This window comes from Cibotium barometz, chromosome 48, assembly GCF_041138505.1.
Source record: "Cibotium barometz isolate CiBa-2024 chromosome 48, ASM4113850v1, whole genome shotgun sequence".
NCBI classification, from domain to species: Eukaryota; Viridiplantae; Streptophyta; class Polypodiopsida; order Cyatheales; family Cibotiaceae; genus Cibotium; species Cibotium barometz.
The window spans coordinates 36,933,564-36,956,120 of NC_141093.1; the positions used below are offsets into that span (position 1 = coordinate 36,933,564).

Genomic DNA, 22,557 nt, shown 5'->3' on the forward strand with positions numbered 1-22,557 from the left:
TCAACATATCAAAAACATAGGAAGCATCTTCAGATGAAGGAGCTGTGGGGGGTAGAGTTTCCCTTAATTGTCTTTTAGGTTCAGGAGAAAGAGCTCTCTTGATATAAAACTTGCTTGTTTCTGCCATCGAGACTATTCGATTCAGCAGAGGGCACAGATCAGAAAAAGGGGACAGCTCTATGGAAAACTATCTTACACAGAAGGGAAAAAACAGTGACCTGTTGAAGGAGCGCACACACACGCACACAGACACGCACACACACAAGCAGTCCTATACACGTACGCAGGTCGCAGAAGACAGGAAGAAGAGCAGATCGATGATGATAAGACAGCGCAACTGGGAACAAGAGAAGGGAGCGAAGAGAGCTGCAGGGCCAAAACAGACCAGAAAGGAGCCCGACACAGTCCAGGAAGAGGCGCCTCACCACACGTACTCACCCAGAGCAGGTGAGCAGATAGTCTAGGGAGCAGGCGAGCAGATCGAGGTAGCAGGCGAGCAGGTCTCCACCACACACACACACACTCTCTACACACACACACACACACACCACCAGAAGGAGCGCACACACACACACAGACACGCACACACACAGGCAGTCCTATACACGTACGCAGGTCGCAGAAGACAGGAAGAAGAGCAGATCGATGATGATAAGACAGCGCAACTGGGAACAAGAGAAGGGAGCGAAGAGAGCTGCAGGGCCAAAACAGACCAGGAAGGAGCCCGACACAGTCCAGGAAGAGGCGCCTCACCACACGTACTCACCCAGAGCAGGCGAGCAGATAGTCTAGGGAGCAGGCGAGCAGATCGAGGGAGCAGGCGAGCTATATATACACACACACACACACACACCATATATATAGACACACACACACACACACATACATACATACATACATACATATATATATATATATATATATACACACTTTTTTTTGGTAATATCCAGTGCAGTAGATTTATATGCTCATAAATTTACATTCCTGGGAGGTCTCCGAAATGGAGAGTATCCCAAAAATCAGAAACATAAAAAGAAAAGCTCTATGCAAGAAGCATCCATATCACCCTCATGGCAGGCATCATATAAGGATTGCCGCAATGAGGCTCGGAAAGATTCATATGACTTGTGAATCTGCCGACCCAAGTATGCCAAATTATGCTCACTCCAGATCGTCCAAAGAGTCCAATATCTCACCCAAGAGAGAAATAGTGAGTATTGAGACAAAGACCTCATAAATCTGTCAAAGAGCCAGAAATGTTTCCCAAATCTGTGACTCGGGAAACGGAGCCGAAGATAATCTGAGATTCTCCTGAGGAGGATCCTAGAACACGGGCAGTGCCAAAGCAAATGAAGAACAGTCTCTGAAGGAGCTTGACATCTTAAACATGTGGATGGTGCAATGCGACGTTTAGCAAGTGTGACCCCCACTGACAATGTGCCTGTCATACATCTCCAAAGAAAAAGTCTTTGTTTCAATGGCATTTTACACTTCCATAACATCCCGAGATTCTTCCGCCACCATGAGAGGGGCTTCCTTATACACACACACACACACTCTCTCACTCTCTCTCTCTCATGTGTGTGTGCATATATATACACACGTGTGTGTGTGTGTGTGTGTATAGATATATACATATATAGGCACATGCAAACATACATACATAAGTACATAAGTGTGTAAGTGTGTGCCTGTGTACACTTATTTATTTATTTTTACTCTCTCATGGACTGATACAAAATTAAAAGGATCGCAACCATCACTTATTTTTTCCATGAGTAGATCCTTCTCAAGTCGCAATTTTGGTGCCCTCCCGAAGGCGTCCTGATCTTCTCACCCAAAGGTGTTAAAACTTGTGGTCGCAAACTGGCCATAATACCAACTCAGGACCTTCCAAAGTCGCAAGCTCTCACCACTAAGCTACACACCTTTGGCGAGAGCTTGTGTAGATTAAGATTCAGTTTCATAGCTCATGGAATCACGACCGCATTATATGGGGAATGCCTATAGGGTGTGCTCTTTGTTTTTATGGTGATGTGGTTCAGACAGTGAACTTCTGAATAGGCATACCTTAATGACGACAGTGTGTGCTGGAAGATTTACTCCCCACGCCAAGGTTGCAGTGCATACAAGAACCTACAAAGATTACAAACATGTTGATAAGTCATGCTTAGTTGGGCCAATAGTTTTGCAAGATGGGGGTGGTACTCTCTTGATATCGATAATATGTTACCTTAATGAGGCCAATGGAAAATAATCGCTCCGTAAGATTGCGATCAGACCTCAGCATGCCAGCATGATGGATCCCGAAGCCCGACTGGAAGAGCTCCCCCAACTGACGATTCCTGGATTTTGCAACTTCTTTCTGCAAGTTGAAAATATTAATAGAAATTAAACAGCATGGTCCGTGGGCCCCTTGCTCAAGTGATCGCAGCACACCACCTTGAAGGGGGCGTAAATTTGAACCCCAACACCTAGATATAAAACATCCAAACTAAGATATATCTCAAATAGCAACTAGTGCTTCAAGTATGTGTATTAGAAACACCTTGAAAAGCCCAAACTGGGGATGATCTTCATCAGCAAAATGACCAATTTCGCCATTCCTCTGTGCCATTTCCACCTGCAAAACTCAGATGCCAAACAGATTGATAGCCATTGTCATAGAACCGTCTCTTTAGAACCCCAAGGAGTTCATTTAGTACATCCACCATATGCGCTCATGACCTCTTGAGAAATACCCTTGTATATGCGACAAGTTTGGAATTCCTTTACTACATAGTTACCAAAAACAGAAAAAACGTGTACTTTTAAAGCCACTATGGGGGGTCCAAACGTCCCAAATGCCATCTCGCCCATTTTGGAAACAGCGCTTCCATTGTCATAGAACCGTCTCTTTAGAACCCCAAGGAGTTCATTTAGTGCATCCACCATATGCGCTCATGACCTCTTGAGAAATACCCTTGTATATGCGACAAGTTTGGAATTCCTTTACTTCATAGTTACCAAAAACAGAAAAAACATGTACTTTTAAAGCCGCTACTGGGGGTCCAAACGTCCTAAAATGCCATCTCGTCCATTTTGGAACACCCCCCCCACCCCCCCGCGGCCGCAGTTTCGGCCATTTCCCCTGCACCATCTGTGAACCCTCCAAATTTCGGGCCGATACTAGCTTCTCTTTTGTTCTTTTTTCTCACCGATCTCCTTTTCCCTGGCTCCCTTAATACACTCTCCTGCTTTTTTACACCTCCATGTGTCTTTCCTTCTCCACCTCTCTGGCCTTATCTTGCATCTCCCTTGCTGATGTGGTGGAGTTTCCCCTTTTCAGCCAGCCCCCTCAAAAAGTTCCATTTTCTGTTTTTAATTTCGCTTCCCATAACTATGATATACCTTGTATTATACAGAAACCCTAAATAAATACGCAAGAGATTTTGCATGTAAAAACTGTAAGAAAAATGGGGGAGAGACAAAGCTAAAACTGAAACTAAAATGAGAGCAAGACTAAAAAGGAAACACAAAGCTTAGACATACCTTGAGATGAGTGTAGGCAAGATAGATACTTTCATTGATGTGACACCCACAATATATAGGTGAGAAGTACAAGATAGAGTAGAGTGACTTATGGGACAATTATAGAGGTGCCATGTGGCATACACTGAGATGACCAAGACTAAAAGTACTCCTAGTGAGCACTTATTTCCAACACCCTCCTTAAGTGGACACCAGGAGAAAGACAGAAAGACAAGACTAGAAGATAGACATAAAGACCTATAGACTGAGAGACAAGACATGACAGACAAAAGATCCTGAGACACCCCTCCTCAAGTGATATCCTCATATGGGTCCACAAGGATAGGGACAAGATGGATCTAAAACAAGACACAGTCAGATTGATAGACAAATAGACAGACAGACAAGACTAGATAGACAGAAGACTGACTGTAGACAGAAAGATGGACCTTGAAGACATCCCCTCCTCAAGGGCAATCTTTGCCTCTTGGGTAGAGACGAGAGAGGTCAAAAAGCATAATGAGTAAGACACTAGAACCCCTTGACCTACATCATCGGTGGTCAAAGTGGTAGAAAAGAAAGGTGAAGTAATCAGAAAGCCCACTCCTCATCATGTGAGGAATGAACAGCAAGATCTGCTGATGAAGATGCTGCAGCAACATGGGTTGAGGTAGATGCGGGGGCTGATGTAGAGGTTTTAGAGTAGCAGTCCTTCTCCCGGTGATTATCACGGCCACAAATGGTGCATGGATGAGCCTTGAAGCAGTCCTTCTCCATATGATTAGTTTTTCCACAATGGGTGCAAGGCTTTCTTACCTTAGAACTTCCTTTCTTTGCTAGAAATGCAGTGTCAGTTACCTTTTGTTGTTTTGTTCTTTCCTCTTCTTGGAGAGCATTGATGATACCTTCAAGAGTAGGATTATTGTGATACTTGAAGGTAGTGACAAGTGTAGCATAGGTGTCAGGTAAGCTTTTGAGAAGCACAGCAATAGCAATATCTTCGGAGATGGGGGACTTCACTGATGCAAGCTGAACCATAAAACTGTGAAAATAATTGACATGAGAGGCTATAGTAACTCCCTCCTGCATATATAGATCAAAGAATGAGATCATAAGTGCAATCTTAGAGTTTTTAGAGCGGGGTCCAAAAAGGGTATCCAAAGTAATCCATGCTTGAGAAGCAGACTGTATGTCGGAGATGTGATGAATGTAATCATCTCCAAGACCGAGCAAGATGATAGCATAGGCTTTGTCATTCTTGGCAGTGGGAGCATAAGTGATAACTTGCTCAATGTCGGAATCTTCGGGAGCAGCAGGGTGAACAACGTCCCAAAGACTTTCTTTCATAAGATGGCACTTGATTTTGATTTGCCAAGTATGAAAGTTGGACCCATTGAATTTGTCAATAGACATGAGAGAATGAGTAGAAGAGGCCATGTGGGAAGGTCTTACCTCTTGCTAAAATGCAAGGGCAGTGTCTATTCCCTTACAAGATTGCAGAAATAAATGAAAGAAAAGATCCAAATTGTTTTTACAAGCCGGCTCTCTCACCACTTGTCAAGGCCATAGCATGTGATAGCCCATCGAAGCATGAGGAATTAGCAGTTTGCAGATATGAGGATAACAAAGGGACTGACCAGCAAACTGAAGGAGACAATGCACAGTACCTTGTAGACTTTTCAAGCGCAATAAATCCCAGGCAGAGACAGCCCCTTGAGTCGATGAAGAAGGCAGCCAAAGGAACGCATCAGGGTAGTACGATAAACGTCCAAAGCTGAGGCGGCTCCAAAAAAAAAAATTGCTGAGCTGCTGCATGTGCAATACTAGATGACAGAAGCGCAGTTAGTTGTTGGGCTGCTACAGCAGCAGGTCGACTACCAAAAGCAGGGCCAGCTAAGCGGCGGCCAACAGCAAAGGCGGCGCCCAACAACAGAGGGGGGCGGCCTGTTCTGAACCAAGCGACTGCAGCTGTCGCTTACAAGAAACAGGGGCGAACTAGGAATGGCAACGGCTGAGTCAGTATGGGTAGAACTTGAGCTGCCATGGACTGTGGAGAGCAAGAGCAGCGAGTAGATAGTCTGTGAGCTGAGGCTATGGTGGGTTGAAGGGAGCCAGGATAAACCTGCTCTGATACCATGTAAGAAAAATGGGGGAGAGACAAAGCTAAAACTGAAACTGAAATGAGAGCAAGACTAAAAAGGAAACACAAAGCTTAGACATACCTTGAGATGAGTGTAGACAAGACACAAGATAGATACTTTCATTGATGTGACACCCACAATGTATAGGTGAGAAGTACAAGATAGAGTAGAGTGACTTATGGGACAATTATAGAGGTGCCATGTGGCATACACTGAGATGACCAAGACTAAAAGTACTCCTAGTGAGCACTTATTTCCAACAAAAACCCCTCTATCCGTTGTGTATGTGTGGTTTGTGCAAGCTAAAAAAACCATATTGTGCACCATGTTATACAAAATTAGATGAGTGAATCCCACTTGTTCAAAACATGTTGTACACATCTTCCTGAATTCATCTAAAGGAAGAAAAGAGAAGAATTTATACAGCTGATCGTAGTGCAGCCTCCAAACATAAATACCCCTTCTCATGAGCTTAGTTCAAAAGCAGAGCAAGAGAAGTAGTTCAAAAGTTTACCAAAATCTGTGCAACTTTTCCTGTATCTTTGCGTGAATGTACAAAAACCATTGCCTGCTTATCACGCTTGACAGCATCCAATACCTGCCCAATACATTGAAAAACAGTACATTCATCAAAAGGAAATATTCCTGAACTGAGATGTGGACAGTTGATGCCGACATGAGCAAATCTGGAAAAGTCCCCCAGAGACGCTATTTACATGTAGCAGATCAGCTATATACCTTCTACAGTTTACTTGAACCTTCTTGAAAACCAGGAAAGAGTGTACCTTGTTATAGCATATTTCATTCATTAGGTTGTTGCGAGCCAGAAAATTTGTTTCAGTGACACCAATGTACTGTTGAGAGAGAGGTACCGGGCGATAACTACTATCAAAGAAGAAAAGCCCTGTGTCTGGGTTCACACCCAAGAAGCGGGCAACCTGTCCAAAGCCCCCAACATCTAGGATCAGAAAATGCAACTCCGAAACTGGCCATCAACACACAAGAAAAAGTAGTTGAGACAATTTCAAGCCATTAAGCTATTCTTAATGAACCTCACTAGTCACACGTGTAAGGAGTATACAAGCACTAAACATGCATGTGTGAGCACTAAAACATGCATGTGCGAGCTACTAGTAAGACATGCATGTCTGAGCAATATAACATTCGTGTGTGAGATGCTGCAGATCAGGTTACCGAAAGCTATGCAGAGGTTAAGAGTCAGTTGAGCACTGGCCCAAGCGGGAGTTCAAGATGGCTGACTAGGTCTACCTGAAGATCACTATGGAATGATTAAAACAAGTGAGTCCTAAGACCTTATGTGGAAATTTTGGGCCTTTCACTACCATCACTACAGTGACCATTCAAACCCACTTTTTCACCCCAAGAAAAAAACAGAAGAAAAAAGCTTACCTCAGTATAATTAGGCAGCGTAGCTGACAATCCGATAATGCGTATCATACTCTGTGAGGACTCTACCTGTCTTTTTGCAAGCTTGTCAGTTGACTTCAAGAAGCTCTTTTTGCTCCAAAGAAAATGAAATATGCTGCAAGCTTCTGGTGTGTTTCTGTCTTTTCGAAACCGAGCACAATCACTAGCATTACCTGTCGTAGAGTGCGTGCTACAAGGGCTTCAATCACAGGACCTCGGTCATCATTCAGAAGATGCACTTCATCGATGATCAACAGCTTCACTAGTACTGCCAAAGCCATGTCACTGCTCTTGCGTGTGATCACGTCCCATTTCTCCGGAGTGGTCACGATCATCTACAGAAGACAGAAAATAATGACATCAGTGTGTAAGCAAGAAAATATTTTTCATTTTTTCATCTGATAAGAAAAGAAGTTGCATTGAAATTCACATACCTGTGTCTCTTCAAGTTCTCTCTTGGTTAGCTGCATGTCACCTGTTAGCTCCCGCACAACCACGTTCAGAGGACCCAGCCGATGACTAAATGCAGCAGTCATCTCCCCTGCCAGGGCCTGCATACAGTTTAGTCAATGTAAGGAAAAATGCCTATTTATAAGTAAAAGATAATGCCAAAATATATTTAAAAAATACCTTCATAGGAGCTACATAGACAATCTTGAATTCACTCTTCCGCAGAACACCATAATTCAGATGTTGTCCAATCTGTAGAGCCAATGCCATGCAGAAGAGTCACTGAGTCAATACCCTGAATGGCAAAGTGGTGCATGTATTATGTCTCGACTGGTTAGCTGCAATCCCTTCCTGAATAGAAAGAAAAAAGAAAAGCCAAAACTTTCTATTCCTGAAGGATTTCCATAATGTCCTCTAAAAACACCTCCTGTTTTTCCTTAACTTTTGGTGGATATACAAGGTAGCTTTGCTCACGGAGGAGTGTAATCTAAGGCCATGACACATTGAAAACCGAGCAAATGGCACAAACATTGCAGCCAAATGTGATGCGATGGTAACCAAACTTTGCAAGTGTGTATATGTGGACCCCACCCTCACTCTTGCAAAGTTTGGCCACCATCGGAGGCTGGAGCACATTTGGTTATAATGTGCGAGCCAAAGGCCCAATGTCGATGGGGCTCTCTCTAAGGCTACGACACATTGAAAACTGGGTAAATGACACACATTACAACCAAATGTTCTCCGATGGTAAGTAAACTTTACAAGTGTATATGAGCAATCTTGACAAGTATGTATATGTGGACCCCACCCTCACTCTTGCAATGTTTGGTCACTATCGGCACAATTACTCTCAAATGAAGACCACTGTAGATATATGTGCTTTGACTAGTTAGATAGTTGTTCCTGCTTTTTGGTTGCGAGATTATTGCATAGAAAACGATGAGGTACCAATAATTCAGAGATGTCCAAAAGTTCATCAAGGCCAGACGTATGTCAGGATGGCCAGCATCATGGACACAATAAGTCTTGGATTTTCTTGTGAAAATGGCATTAGCCTAGCATAAGGCATTATTGGAAGCAGTGAAGAATGACTAGGGGGCTGTCACAAACACCTTGAAGGAGCGACTTTTGGAACACAGTAATCGTTGAATTCATTACGGGTGCGTGTAGATTGCCTGGTCCAAAGAGAGGGCGAGTTAGTAAAGAGTTAGTCATGGATATCATGGAGAAGAGCTGATCGCTTTTCCCGAATGACACAGAGACGATTCTTGAAGAACAACCAACCGTTCTGCGCTAAATAATGGCCAGGCTCAGAAGTGAGGGCCAAATTATACTGAGTACCAAACTCAAGGGAGTCAACATACTAGTCTTTCATGCTATCTAGGTCCTTCTCCGTGATTTCGAGAATGGTAGACTCCTGCACTGCCTCGATGCTAGCCTTTTGACTAAGAGCATCTGCAACAACTGGATTATACTTACCAGGGATGTACTCGATCAATCCTCCAAATTGTTGGAAGAGCTAACTCCATCTAGCTTGCCGATCACTCCAAATTGTTGGAAGAGCTAACTCCATCTAGCTTGCCGATCACTCCAATGAGCACTTGGCATGGTTTGAAGGCGCTTAAGTGCTTGGTGGTCTGTTTTGACTGTGAAGACCTGTCCATAAAGGAAAGGCTTCCAATGTTTGAGCGCTGTGATCACACCCAAAAGCTCTTTGTCATAAACCAAATAATTCTTTTCGGCGACATCCAACTTTCAACTGTAGTAGGCCACGGGTCTATTGTCTTGCTCGAGAACTACACCTATGGCTACATTGCTGGCATCAATAATGATCTCAAAAGGTTCATCCCAAGATGCTAACTTCAAAACAGGCGCTTCTAAGGCAGCTTTCTAGAGTGAACGGAATGCATCAAGCGCCTTGCCTGTGGGTGACTCAGACTTTTTGTTTTCGAGTCCTCGCCCCCTTGAGCAAGTCAGTGAGAGGTGCTGCCAAGTTGAAAAACCAGTGAACATGGGTGTTGTAGGCTTGACAAAGACCTACAAAAGAACGGATCTCTTGTGCGGTCTAAGGGATGTCCCAATCTAAGATCTCTTGAACCTTTGAGGGGTCCAATCAAATCCCATCGGAACTGATGATATAGCCCCACATCGAAGATGGACTTTTTGGCATTTATGTAGAGCCCATTATCTCAAAAAAGTTGCAAGACTTTCTCCACATCTTTCTCATGCTGCTCCGCAGTGGCTGAGAATACAAGTATGTCATCAAGAAAGATGAAGATACACTTGCCAATAAGGACTGCGAACATCCTAGACATCATTTTATTGAAGGTTGCAAGTACATTTGTAAGCCCAAAAGGCATGACTACAAAATCGTAGTGATCACACTCTGTCCGGAAAGTTGTTTTTGGAATGTCAGCTTCAAAAATGCGGACCTGATGGTAACCACTCTTGAGGTCAATCTTAGTGAAAAAATTTGCACCGTCTAAACGCTCCAAAATGTACTCAATCCTTGGCATAGGAAACTTATTCTTAATGGTGAGTTTATTCAATGCTCTGTAGTCTACACAAAGGCGTGCAGACTTGTCCTCCTTCTGAACAAATAGGATGGGTGCAGCAAATGGTGAGCAAGAAGGCCGAACGAATCCGGCTCGAAGGAGCTCACATAACTATCTTTCTAGCTCGCCCTCTAAAGTCTTGGAAAGACCAGAGGGGAACCTGCTAGGAGGTTCTGATCCAGGGACCAAATCGATATGATGGTCCTCAGGACGTGATGGAGGAAGACTGGGCGGAAGATCATCACTAAGCATAATGTCGTGATGTCTGGATAGAAGGTCTGCTAACTGTGGGACTGAAGATGAGATAGGTGCTACCGATTAGGTAGAGGTTGTCTGAGCACGAACATAAAGTAGTGCCCCTTCCGCTCCCTTGTGGATAGCTCGTCGAGCCTGGAGGTGCGAAATCAATGGGCTGCCAAGAATGCTTCTATCCCCACGATTCATGACGAGCTCAAGAAAACCTTTACAAATAGTAAAAGTGTCCTGCCCCCCAATCGGAAATAGGCTCATATTGACGAAACCACTGGATTCCTAAGATCATGTCACACCCCAAAAGAGACGAGACAATGAAATCTCGTTGGAATGAGGACTTCTGAACTTCAAATGCAAATTGTTGTGCCTTCTGAGATATGTGGGTGTGGAGAGTCGAGACTAAGTGTGAACCCGTCCACATCCAAATGATATGTGGTACTAATGTGCAGCTCATCTTGTTAGCCAACTGGGGAGAGATGGCGTCCTCAAAACTACCCATGTCAAACAGGACTACAAACTGCCGACCCTTGGCAGAGCCATAAGCTCGAATGAGGCTTTTCTGTGCAGCATCGCTCTCACCCTCCTGCTTAGCATCAAATACCACGGATGGCATAGGATACATAGAAGGTAAAAGCTAAACTGCATTTGTGGTAGGAGGCGGGGCTGAAGGAGCTGGAGATGCTGTGGCAACTGTGGCAGAAGGTGCTTTGGAGGCTTGCTCCGTTTGCCATTTGTGGCAATCCTTCTTACCATGTCCTATGATATGACAGAAAAAGCATATGTTTTCTGAGTGGTATTTCCTTTGCTCCTCTGGAGGAAGATAACCTCCAGTGATGCCTGCTTTAGCCTTTTCCTCAGGGGTTTTCTTAAGCTTAGATTCTTTATCCTTCTTACCCCCTGAACTAGAGCTATTACTATCGTCCTTCTAGTGATCACTGCTTGGGCTTGCCTTCGTTCATCTTCATTTCTTCATTTTGAGCAAGAGTCAAAGCCCGGTCATATATACTAGGTTCAAAGTTGCGAACTGTGAACCGGAGGATGTTGGGATCTAATCACGAATGAATTGATCCATCTTGGCCTACTCAGATAGCCCTAACTATTGTGCTAAAGTGATACCCTTTCCGGAAAACTGAAGCACTGCTGACCTGTTCTGTTTGAGTTCATAGAACTCATCTACCAGGCAAGTCATATACTGGTGTGGGAGGAATCTCGTCTTAAGGTCATGAACAAATGTATCCTAGCTAAGAGTTGTGACACCTGTGGTCTGGTCTATATGAAGACTAGACCAATGCTGCCACCAAGTGACTGTCTCACCCGTAAGTTGGGGAGCCGCTACGTGGACTCTGTCGTCCTGAGGATCTGTAATCTTAGATAATGGAAAATGATCAGTAAATTGATGAATAAACTGATTAACTCCTCAATGATCACACTTACCATCATACTTACTAAATTCGGTTGACTTCGAATAACGGTAATCAATGTCGCAGACTGCTGGTTGGTGGCACCAGGTGCTAGTATCTAAGATGCAAGGCCTCCTTTTTTCTTTGGTGCTGGAGTACACACGTTCTCGATCGAGCTCTCGTTGGTGCTCCCGAGCGGCGAGTTCAACCTGACGCCGATCTTCTTCAATCCTGCGTTGCGCTTCCTCATAGTTGCATCTATTTGCTTTCTTGCTTCAGCTTCAGCTTTTGCTTTTTCTTCTCTCTGTCTAGCCTTGTCTTCTCTTCTTTGTTGTTCCATCTGAAAGAAGAGAGAGATGTAGTCGGGGGTTGCTGGAGGCGGACGAGGACGTGCTACTGTTGCCTCCAAGAGTTGGAGGCGCTCCATGAGAAGCTAGTTCTGAGCTCTGAGTAGAGCTATGGTGTCTGCTGTAGTCGGAAGAACAGGGTCACCTTCGGGGGAGACGCCTTCTGGCTAATGGGTACTCTCCTCTGTAGACATGATGCTGAAGTCGGTGGTCGTACCGGAATGCAGTCTAACCATCCAAGGATGCCCTCACGCTAGGATACGATGTGTGGATAAGCTAAATCTGATACCAATGTAACATGCAGTGAAAGTATTCTTAATTTGAGGATCCTGTTACACAAATGCTCACACCGTCTTCTGTATACTTAGTTTCGCGAGTTTAGCGATCCACTTTAAGACTTCAAACTTTAAGAGATTTGAGAGAGAGAGAGAGAGAGAGAGAGAGAGAGATGGAAACTGTACACTGTATGGGGTCCCGAATTAACCGCTGAAGGGCCCCCTATCTTGTTACTAGAATAGTAGTTTCCTTATTTCTTTGAGAAGAATGACGGTGGACTGATGATAAGCCAAACGCAAGATCTCAGAAGACCAAGAGTCGGGCTGAACTGTACACGGCTGTAGAAGCACCAATGATGACCAATCTCGAGCCTATGCACTCTTCCCAATGGATGTAGGAAGACTGCAAATCTGAGGCTAAGAGAAGGGGCTGATTGGGACTGTTTTAGACTATGTATGAATGCTGAAAATGAGTATGAATGCTGAGTTTTACCTTCACCAAGTGGCTGTAGCAAAACGATGCATACTACATCCCAATGGATGTAGGAAGACTGCAAATCTGAGGCTAAGAGAAGGGGCTGATTGGGACTGTTTGACTATGTATGAATGCTGAAAATGAGTATGAATGCTGAGTTTTACCTTCACCAAGTGGCTGTAGCAAAACGATGCATATGAGGGTGCTGAAAACTGTATGAATGCTGAAAATGCAAGGGGTACTGAAGGCTGAATGCTGTAGATGCTGCGTTTTACTGCATGAAGGCTGAAATGCCCAAGCATTGATGCTCCTAGATGATGATGAGGAAAACGCTGAAGGATGATGTGCTGAATTCTCCAATCGCTTATGCTCCTTGTGCTAAAGGCTCCAAGCGTTGAGTGCTTCAAGGCTGATGATGATATGAATGAATGAAAGGACTATATGCTCAGCTATTTGTATGGACTTGTGATGCTGGTCGGCTAGCTACAGAGCTGGCCGATTGCATCTATCCTGGCTAAAATAAATAAATGATGTAAAAATGCCCAAAAAATGTTGTAAATTATGGAAATAATACTGGATGAATTCTAATGAATGCTAGATGGTATCTGAGGGCTTCTGCAATGGTTTATATGCAATGGATGAATGTTATGCATTATGCAGAGTGCTTTCTAATGCAAACCCTAAGGCTTCTACTGACTCTACATACATGAATGCATCTCTTTAAGTCGGGTTAAGGGACTTGGACTGACTGACTAACTGTCTAAGGCTGAGAATGACCTACGTAGCTCGTGCTTGACTTATCCTAGACTGAGGATTACAATGGGGTCACGGCGTATGACAAATATCATCCTAAAAGGTGCTAATAATGTACAATGTTGCACTGATGATTGAGCCATCTTGTCACCATGCACTACAGTGCAAAGTGCATGTGCCATTCCCTCCTGCTTAGCTTGGTGGAGGTTCATGGCTTCCAAGTAGTCCGCCAACAACTGGGGGTACTCTTGAAAGAACTCCTCGTCTAGCCAAACGGCTTCGTAAGTACCTAGATCTCGGAACTTCATATAGAACTGACGTATCCGTGGATCGGAACCATGCTTCCAACGATAAAGAAGGATCTGCTCAAGCTCGATGACTTTTGCTTCGTTTACCACCCGCGCCGACGATGCCTCCCCCCCCCCCCCCCGCCCCCCCCGGGTCACTTCGAGGGTCCCACCTCCAGACCCTCAGGTCTAGAGGCCGTTACCCCGTCGAGATTCCTCCTCAAGTTCCAACATTCTAGTGAGGCCAGCTGGCCCCACCAACCCCCCGCCGATTGTCACCATTTGGCTACCCAATTGGTCCACCCATGCTTTCTCATTATGCATGTACATTGGATTGGCGTCCAGGGCAATTGCATATGCCGGGGATTGATGCTACTCATGTGATACTGTGGACTTGGCTTTCCACTTGGACTTGTGCTTGTGTGTACATGCCCGGAAAGCCTGGAGGATTATTGTTCCATTGGGTCTGGTACCTCGTGGACTTGCTTGGAACACGTCTATTTTGCTATAGTCTCATGAACAGGGATTGTCCATACAAATGTTGCATTGCATAGCATCTTTATGTGCTTGCCTGCAATTGAATTTGCATACTATTTTCATGCGTGCATAACCAATGTGTAGTTCAGGATAAGGGGACGCCCGCTCGTGAACCCTGCGTGTGAAATTGTCTACTGAGATGGTTATGCGGCATGTGACAAGTGGTAGGCATTGGTCAAAAACCTAGCCTTAAGAATTAGCATTAATTTATAAGTGAGTGTGTACACACTTCATTAAGTTTTGGGCAACCAAAACTCACTTATTAATTATGACCAGCCCTGTGTTCGCACAGACTGATGTCCCGAGGTGGACAAAGCTCAAAACCCACCGCCCAAACCTTATCCCCTTTGTTCAAACAGAGCAACCAGCCATGTGTCCACCCCACCTTGCACCACAAGCCACTTTACCTCTCTGCCTGACATCCAAGGTGGACATATTATCTCTCTTTCCACTCTCTCTAGCAGTAAGCGCCCCCCCTTCATGAGCCCCTTTGGCTGTATTTTCTGCACTTTCTCCTTCCCAACTCCGTATCCAAGCTTGCTAGTGTGCTTTCCAAGCTACCAAGAGTGTTTCCAGCATTCCTTTCTCAAGTTAAACCATAAGGGAAGCTTTCCCTGGGTTCCCTTCATCCTCTTGAAGATTTATATCGCGAAAGATCAAGACAAATTGAACATTTCAACACTCCAGATGCTTCCATCGTGAAGACTTCCACTGTCATCGACTCTACTTGCAATTGGTAAGCTTTAATGCTTAATTATGAAAGCAAGTAGCAAGAGGGAGGAGTTGGACTTCATGTTCACATTCCCTGTGTAGTGTTCTCTTGTCCTATGTGCTCTCTTGCAGATTATTGCTACCATGTGTTTGTGGAACAATAGAGAGCAAATGGTAAGGAACATGGAGGGTAGTGTGAGTTGCAAATCTACACTAACTACCATATGGTTTGCAATACTATATTCATATGCATTGGTATGGAAATCTAGTCAAGAATGCCCATGACACTATGTACTTGATTCTCCCAAGATTAATATACACTAGTGTAGGGAGGGGTCGACCGTTCTGGTTCATTGTGTCTCTCTTGTCAATTCAACAAAATACATCTTATATTCAACATGTTGTCCATTATATCTTGGTGTATTTTAGTCTATTGATTAGCATTGTGTTCAACGAAGCATTCCACACCGATCGGTGGAATTACATTGGTATCACAGCATACGGTTCTCTTTCACTTCTATTGTGAAAGGTGATCACCGAGAACGCTATCTCTATACTTAGAACACTATGGACAGCCGTATGGTGAATGTTGAAGATGCCACCACAAGAGGAGGGAACAATGAAATGCATGCTTCCAATGCTTTACAGGAAGAGCAAATGCATGCGGTGTATACCAGGAAACACAAACGTGTGGAACAACCATCCCGTGGCAAAGAGAAAATGCTGGAAGAAGAGTCCACAGCCTTAAGGGCTAAACTTAATCGTATGCAAGATCTTTAAGCACAACAAGAAGAATTGAAACTCTACCGCGAGGATCCATTGGTAGATGATCGTTTTTAAAGGCCAACAAAGCTAAATCTTTTATGGATCATGCAATGGCAATGATTGCTCAAGAGTTACACATGCAATTGAGAGATGCAGCACGTGCATACTTGGCTCATACCGAGGATGCCTATGCAAAAAATGCAACCATCCCACATGTCTTGGTATCCCCACATGTGGTTGAACAAGAACATATGTCTAAGAGGATGAATCCTCATGCTATTAGAGAGGAACCATGAGTGACTTCACGCGATGAAGGTGTATCTTATGTAGCTTGTGAAGGATGCAATGTTATGGCAATGGTTAAAATGTATGTCAAATACCATTGCCGGCTGAAAATGTGCATGCACAGCACATGCAACATGGACTGCAATTCTCTGTCGGTGCAAGTATTCTACGTATCTCTCATGCTACTCGTGCCCTCGAGTGTGCTCGTGAGTGAGAAGTTATGGGTGAAAATGCACCAATATGTGTTGAGAGTCCAGCCTTGCCTCATGCTTACAGGGCATATCTTTCTATGCATTATGCATCACCTTTTGTTCCCAAAACGATGCCAGTCATAGGGGTTGTCTCAATGGACATACATACAAAAAACATGTTAAGATGCAGATTAATGCATCAAAATCTCGTGACTCCAAAGCCGGAGACAAATCTGTGAAGTTTGCTACATATCATGAGGAATATGATGCATCAAGGGCACTTGCCTTTATTACCCAGTTTGATATTGCTTTTAGTGATAAGGATTTCACTCAGAAATCCATGATCTGGCATGTAAGCATGTTTATTAAAGGTATTGCTGCTCATTGGTGGCTTACTCAGAAGCTCTCACCAAATCCTATTAGATCATGGGCAGAGTTAAAGGAGAGATTCTATGTCCAATTCTTGCCTCCCAATGCATTAAATGAGATAACAATGAAGTGGGATTGGGTGAAGCAGAATGAGAAGGAAACGGTGAATGCATATGTGGAAAGTTTTGGAAAGTGTTTTTGGAGGTGTCTCTATTCATGAATGTTCCAAAGGAGGTTTCAGTCGAGATTGCAAACCGTGTACAAAGCAGGACTACAATATCCTGGCCACACCTTACAACCACTAATCGCATCCACCACTACCGCAAAGCAATTGAAACTCAAGTTGAATCGATGCAATAAAGCTAAAACCCTCATTCCAAGGCAAAGAGAGGATTGTCCAAAACCTGCAAAATAGTGAACAGCCACCTAAAAAGGACCAAACCCAAGATAAAAATGATCCAAAGGATGAAAATAAGTCTACCAAGAAGCGTCCCTTCAAAGTGAAAGACTATGGTCTCATTCCAGAGCAGAAAAAGCAGTATATGAGCGAGGGAAAATGCTCTACTTGTGGTAGCACTCAACATATTGCAAATGCATGCCCAAACAAGAAAAGGTGTGATAATGCGAAAGCATCAAAGCTCAATGTGCATATGGTTCCGGATGTGCAAGACAACACTTCACAAGATAGCAAAGACAGGGTTGTATGTAAACCTTGGGGACAGCTTAAGGATCAACCCGCTTTGTTCATGTTTGATGATTGTGCAACTGAGAACTTTATATCTACACAGATGGCAGCTGCTTTGGGTATTGAAGTGGAAGACATGGATCCTCAAATTGAAGCAGAGGCAACCTTTGTTGGTAGAGAAGTGTAGGTTATGTCTATTATTAGCAAGTTGCGCATACACATTCAAGACTATATGGATCATGAGAACTTTCTTGTAGCTGGTTGTCATGTATTGCTTGGAAAGCCTTGGCACACGCACATTGATTCGTGCAAGGCTATATGGATCATGAGAACTTTCTTGTAGCTAGTTGTGATGTATTGCTTGGAAAGCCTTGGCACACGTGCATTGATCCGTGCAAGGCTTACAAGACCAACAAGATCACCTTCATGCATAAAGGCCGAGAGCATGTGATGGATACTGGTGAAGAGGGTGCTACCATTTTCCTTGTATCTCATGTACAAATTAAGAAAGTAATAAAAAATAGAATTTTTACATACTTGATTTTTGTACAAGATCATGTTGAAGAAAATAATGAGCATGTATACACTCTCAGTAATGATAGACTGAAATTCTTGCAAGAGTACAATGATTGTTTTGCTGATGAGTTACAAATGATTTGCCACCAATACAACCAGAACATTATCGCATTAATCTTGTGCCGGGTAGCTCACCACCTAATAGGCCAACCTATCATGTGAGTGCATCCCAGAGAGGAGATGATGAAGCAGGTAAATCAACTTCTTCAGAAGGGTTTGGTTCAGCTAAGCTCTTCCCCATATAATTCACCCGTTCTCTTAGTTCAAATGAAGAATGGATCTTTTCGTATGTGTGGGGATTATAGAGTTTTGAATAAGCTCACCATCAAGAATCAGTTTCCAATTCCATGCATACATAGACGACATCCTTGACAAGTTGGATGGATCGGATCGGCATGCTTTAGCCGAATCGATCTCAAGAGTGGGTATCATCAAGTGCGTGTGGTGCTTGAGGATGTACATAAAACTACTTTCAGGAAAGCAGTTGGACTTTATGAGTATCTTGTTATACCTTTTAGTCTTACGAATGCCCCAACTACATTCAATAGAATGATTGATCGCATGTTCCGTGGATATAGAAAATTTACAACTGTCCTGTTTGATGACATCCTAGTCTTCTCGAAGACCGAATTGCAAAGCCTCATTCCCCGCAGGTACAAAATGTGAGAGAGGAGATTGCAGAGGCATTGTAGGCACTCCCTAGGCGCAAGTGCCCAAGTGCGGATGGGCTTCCGGTTCCCTTGTTTCTTCATCATTGGGACCTCATGGAGGGCAGCTTCTAAGCGGCCTTCAATAAAATCATGATTTCCATATCTATGCCAAAGAGACTGGCAAAGGGATTGATTCACTTGATCCCCAAGGAGGGAGAAGACACGTTGGAGATTCACCAGAGGAGACCTATCACCCTCTTAGGGACATTCTACAGAATCCTAGCCAAAACCATCAGCCATGGACTGCAAGACTTAGCGGAAGGTGGATTGGGGCTTTCTTGAGGGGCCTATGTGCAGGATGGGCTTCCCTGCCACCTGGGTCCCAGGTGTCTCTGGAGTCTGCCCTCTACTCGGCCCCTTGCAATCAAGTCCTTATCCAAGGCGCTCAGGGTGCCACGTTTCCACTTTCTCATTCCGTACGCGAGGGATGTCCCCTTGCGCCCTTCCTCTTGTTCTTTGTGGCAAAGAGAATGAGCATGTTTTTTAGCTTCCTAGGAGACCAGACTACAAAGCCTTAGGCTTCCTATCAAATCTCATGAGGAGCTCCTCGATTTAGATTCTGCTTAACAACTAATATTTTTGTTTATTTTTTATGGTTATTTTACACGTAAAATAGATGAATAAAGAGTTCACTTCAAATAAACTCAATGCTGAAATTAATTACAGCACGTGTGCATGAGACAACAACACACATTGGGAGTAAAGTTGAGAGAAATATAATGGAGCCAAATTGAAGGTTGAAGATGGGCAACCCTCGCCCAAATGGGAATATATTTCTGCTCAACCCAAGAAGAACCTTAGCACTAAGCTCAGTTACAATCAACCTGAGAGTGAAGAAGGAGTAATCTTCACACTCACACACCATGAAAAAGTCTATGCTAATGAACACACAAAAAACTAGCAAGTTTGCATTTTCTTACAATACATAGGTGAGATGAGAAGCCCAAATGGAAGGGAGTAATCAGCCTTCTTGTTGATGTAGAGTTGTACAATGGCTATAACTTTGTACTTGATCCAAAGATAAAGGAAAAAGAGAGATAATAAAGCTGAAATTGGACTTGTAACAGAGCTGAAAACTCATTTAGACTTGTTGTAATTATGGGCAGCATGGGGAAGAGTGGAAGATGGAGTAGTTACATCATGTGGAAGCGTTGATGGAGGGGTAAGGGTTGTACCCGAGTAGGGACTGATTTTCAGCAGGGGAGTTGTGTATAAAATGAGAGGGAAAGGGCTGTATCTATAGGAAAAGTGACCTTCAAAGCTTAAGAGAGGGAAAGTAAAGCTGAAAAAGACAAGTGTCCAACCACATGTTAAAAAGTGGGACAAGTGGAGGGACACTTGGAAACTCAAGTGACAAGTGTTGAGATATTTGTCCATGCTTCTAGAATACTTGGAGCTCAAGTGACAACTGTTGGGACACTTGTCCATTCTTCTAGAACTTTCTGTTGTGAGGTGTCAACTGCCAAAAATAGAAACCTCCAAATTTAGCAAGCACAGTTAGGATGCGAAAATTACTAAATATAGTAAGTGATTCCTAAATTTTAGAAAATCCCTATTTTTTAGAGTTAGCCTTTTTAGGACAAACCGAGGTCACTATGTTTGAGGGCCTAGTCCGAGATTTAAGGGACTCCCAATATGGGAGTCAAATGAAAGCTCTCTCCATCCACATTCACAAAACAATAATGGTTTTTCAATATGATGCATCTAACTCATGTAAAATGAAAATCAAGAAATCACTTTAACATAGACTTTAATTGGTCATGTCATCTTATCAATTGTAACTGTATGTTCTAACAGATCTAGCCCACACTCTAAGGCATCAATCCTTTCTATGTGCAAGCTTGACCCTGGTATGCTTGAGTTCCGGCCATAGGCACCCAATCAGGTCATATAGGTATGGAAGTGTACACTATCCATGTTCTAGTCCACTACATGGATCCACCATGACCTATGGCCACTCACCAGTAGCTCCTATGCACGAAGCGATCCAAATGAATGGATTTTCTTGCTTACACAAGAATATCTAAATTCAAAGGAAAACATGGAAAACATAGAAGAAAGTATAATTATTACAAAGGATACAAAGAATTCTTTCTTTCATTTTGCGTTGAGTCATGACAGTTTTGTGTTGAGTCATGATAGCGACCTACCTCTCCAGAGATGTGGAGAATCTCCACACGATTGTGGATGCAATTGAGATCTCATCGGGCCTCAGGCGCACAAATCAACTGTGCACAAGTCGTGTTGATTTTGGGTTTGCTCATCCCCTACCCCGGCTTGGTGACCAGTTGAGCCCTTCCAGTGGATTTCCTAGAGATATCCCAGTTCATTATCTTGGTTGCCAGGTTGGGATTGACATCGCCTCATAGAAGCCTCCTTTTGATCATTCGAAAGAAGCTACTTTAATGGAGCACGACCAAGTTCTCACTTGCAAGTCGAGTAGTGATGGAGAACCAAGTCCTTCTCGCTACCATGTGGTACATCACCTCCTACTAGGCCTTCTCTAGGGCGTGTATTGGTCAAGTACAGCTATTGATCCGCAACTTCCTTTGCGCAGGCAGTGATGGCAAGCCGGCACAAGCCAAGGTGGCATGGAGAATCATCATTCAGCCTCGCCCAAGGCGGCCTGGGCATTATTGATCCTTCTATGCAGAGCAGAGTCCTTTCGGCAAGTTGATCATTAGAGGACGACTCCTAGGTGGTGAGCCATGGAAGGACTTTCTCATGGCCCACATCTATGCTCGCACTCCAATTCTTGGCGGTCCTTGGTCCCCGAGCCCACGATGGATCCTCCCAAAGATGAGGACCCATGGCCTTAGCCCAACCTTCAAGGAACAATTCACGACCAACCTCTTCTAAGACTCGGACCACATTCGTTCTCCTCTTCACCGATCTCCCCCAATCCTACACAAGGAGAGACTTCGGTAGCCACTAGTTTGGAACCCCTTGATTACACTTCCTAGTGACCACATGCTAGGCTCCCATCCTCAAGTCTCATGGGGCGCATAAAGCAAGAGACTCGGCCAGTCTCTTGAAGAGAGGCTCACCTTAAGGCGGCTCCCGGAGGAGAGGACCCTAGCTGGGATCTAAGGTAGAGACACTCATCCTCCACATCGATACCTCCACCCCTCCCGAGTGGCTCACACCGGTCTAGGACTCGCCTCCTCTAAGTGGGTACGGGCTTTTCCTAGAAACGATATCTCGATGGCAGTCCATGGTGCAGATGGAGGCATCCTCATTACTTTCTCCATAAGACAACAGGGTAGATTAAGCTGGCCCCTCCACCCTCAACAACTGCACTTTACATAGGGTTTACATAGGGTGAGAGTGATCGGGTTTCATGACCTCAGATGGCACGTCGACCCACCCCCGACCAAAGTGGCCAAAGAGAGATCTTGGAAATTATGGTTATGGGGGGGGGCGACCACTGATGCGTCTACAATGGGATCCTCATGAGTGGCAATGCCATGATCCCTTCGCCCCCGATATTCCCTTCTTTGACTACAAAGTCCATCTAGGCTGCAAGATTCAGATGCCAAAGGTTGATAGTATGCCAAGGGCAACAGTACACTGGCAGACAAAGGGCTTCCCTACACGCTTCCTCCATGATTTTTGGAAGCGGTTTTGGGACAGCTTATGGCCTTGGAAGATTACTCTCTTCCTTTGGCACATAGCACACAGGAGTTCGGCAGTGGGCACCTGGCATAATAACAAAAAAACTGTTTCTAGCTTTCGAAACCTCGTAACTTCGAAACAGTTTTTAAAAATCTCGAAACCTCTCCACTACGGCAATTTTACCCAAATTTCAGGTTTCGTCTCTCTCTCTCTCTCTCTCTCTCTCTCTCTCTCTCTCTC

At 44.1% G+C, this 22,557-nt stretch overlaps 1 protein-coding gene across 1 annotated transcript in view; it reads right to left on the bottom strand.

Moving 5' to 3' along the window:
- LOC147611142 (U5 small nuclear ribonucleoprotein helicase) overlaps positions 1–22,557 on the bottom strand; it is a 194,069-nt gene that overhangs the window by 116,949 nt on the left and 54,563 nt on the right. The window contains exons 11-19 of the mRNA XM_086785805.1: positions 7,710–7,781; positions 7,514–7,630; positions 7,253–7,414; positions 7,062–7,127; positions 6,437–6,589; positions 6,166–6,249; positions 2,549–2,623; positions 2,234–2,365; positions 2,071–2,136 (exon numbers count right to left, since the gene is read on the bottom strand). Of these exons, the coding sequence (XP_086641931.1) occupies positions 2,071–2,136; positions 2,234–2,365; positions 2,549–2,623; positions 6,166–6,249; positions 6,437–6,589; positions 7,062–7,127; positions 7,253–7,414; positions 7,514–7,630; positions 7,710–7,781 (927 nt within the window). The remainder of the gene's footprint in view (positions 1–2,070; positions 2,137–2,233; positions 2,366–2,548; positions 2,624–6,165; positions 6,250–6,436; positions 6,590–7,061; positions 7,128–7,252; positions 7,415–7,513; positions 7,631–7,709; positions 7,782–22,557) is intronic.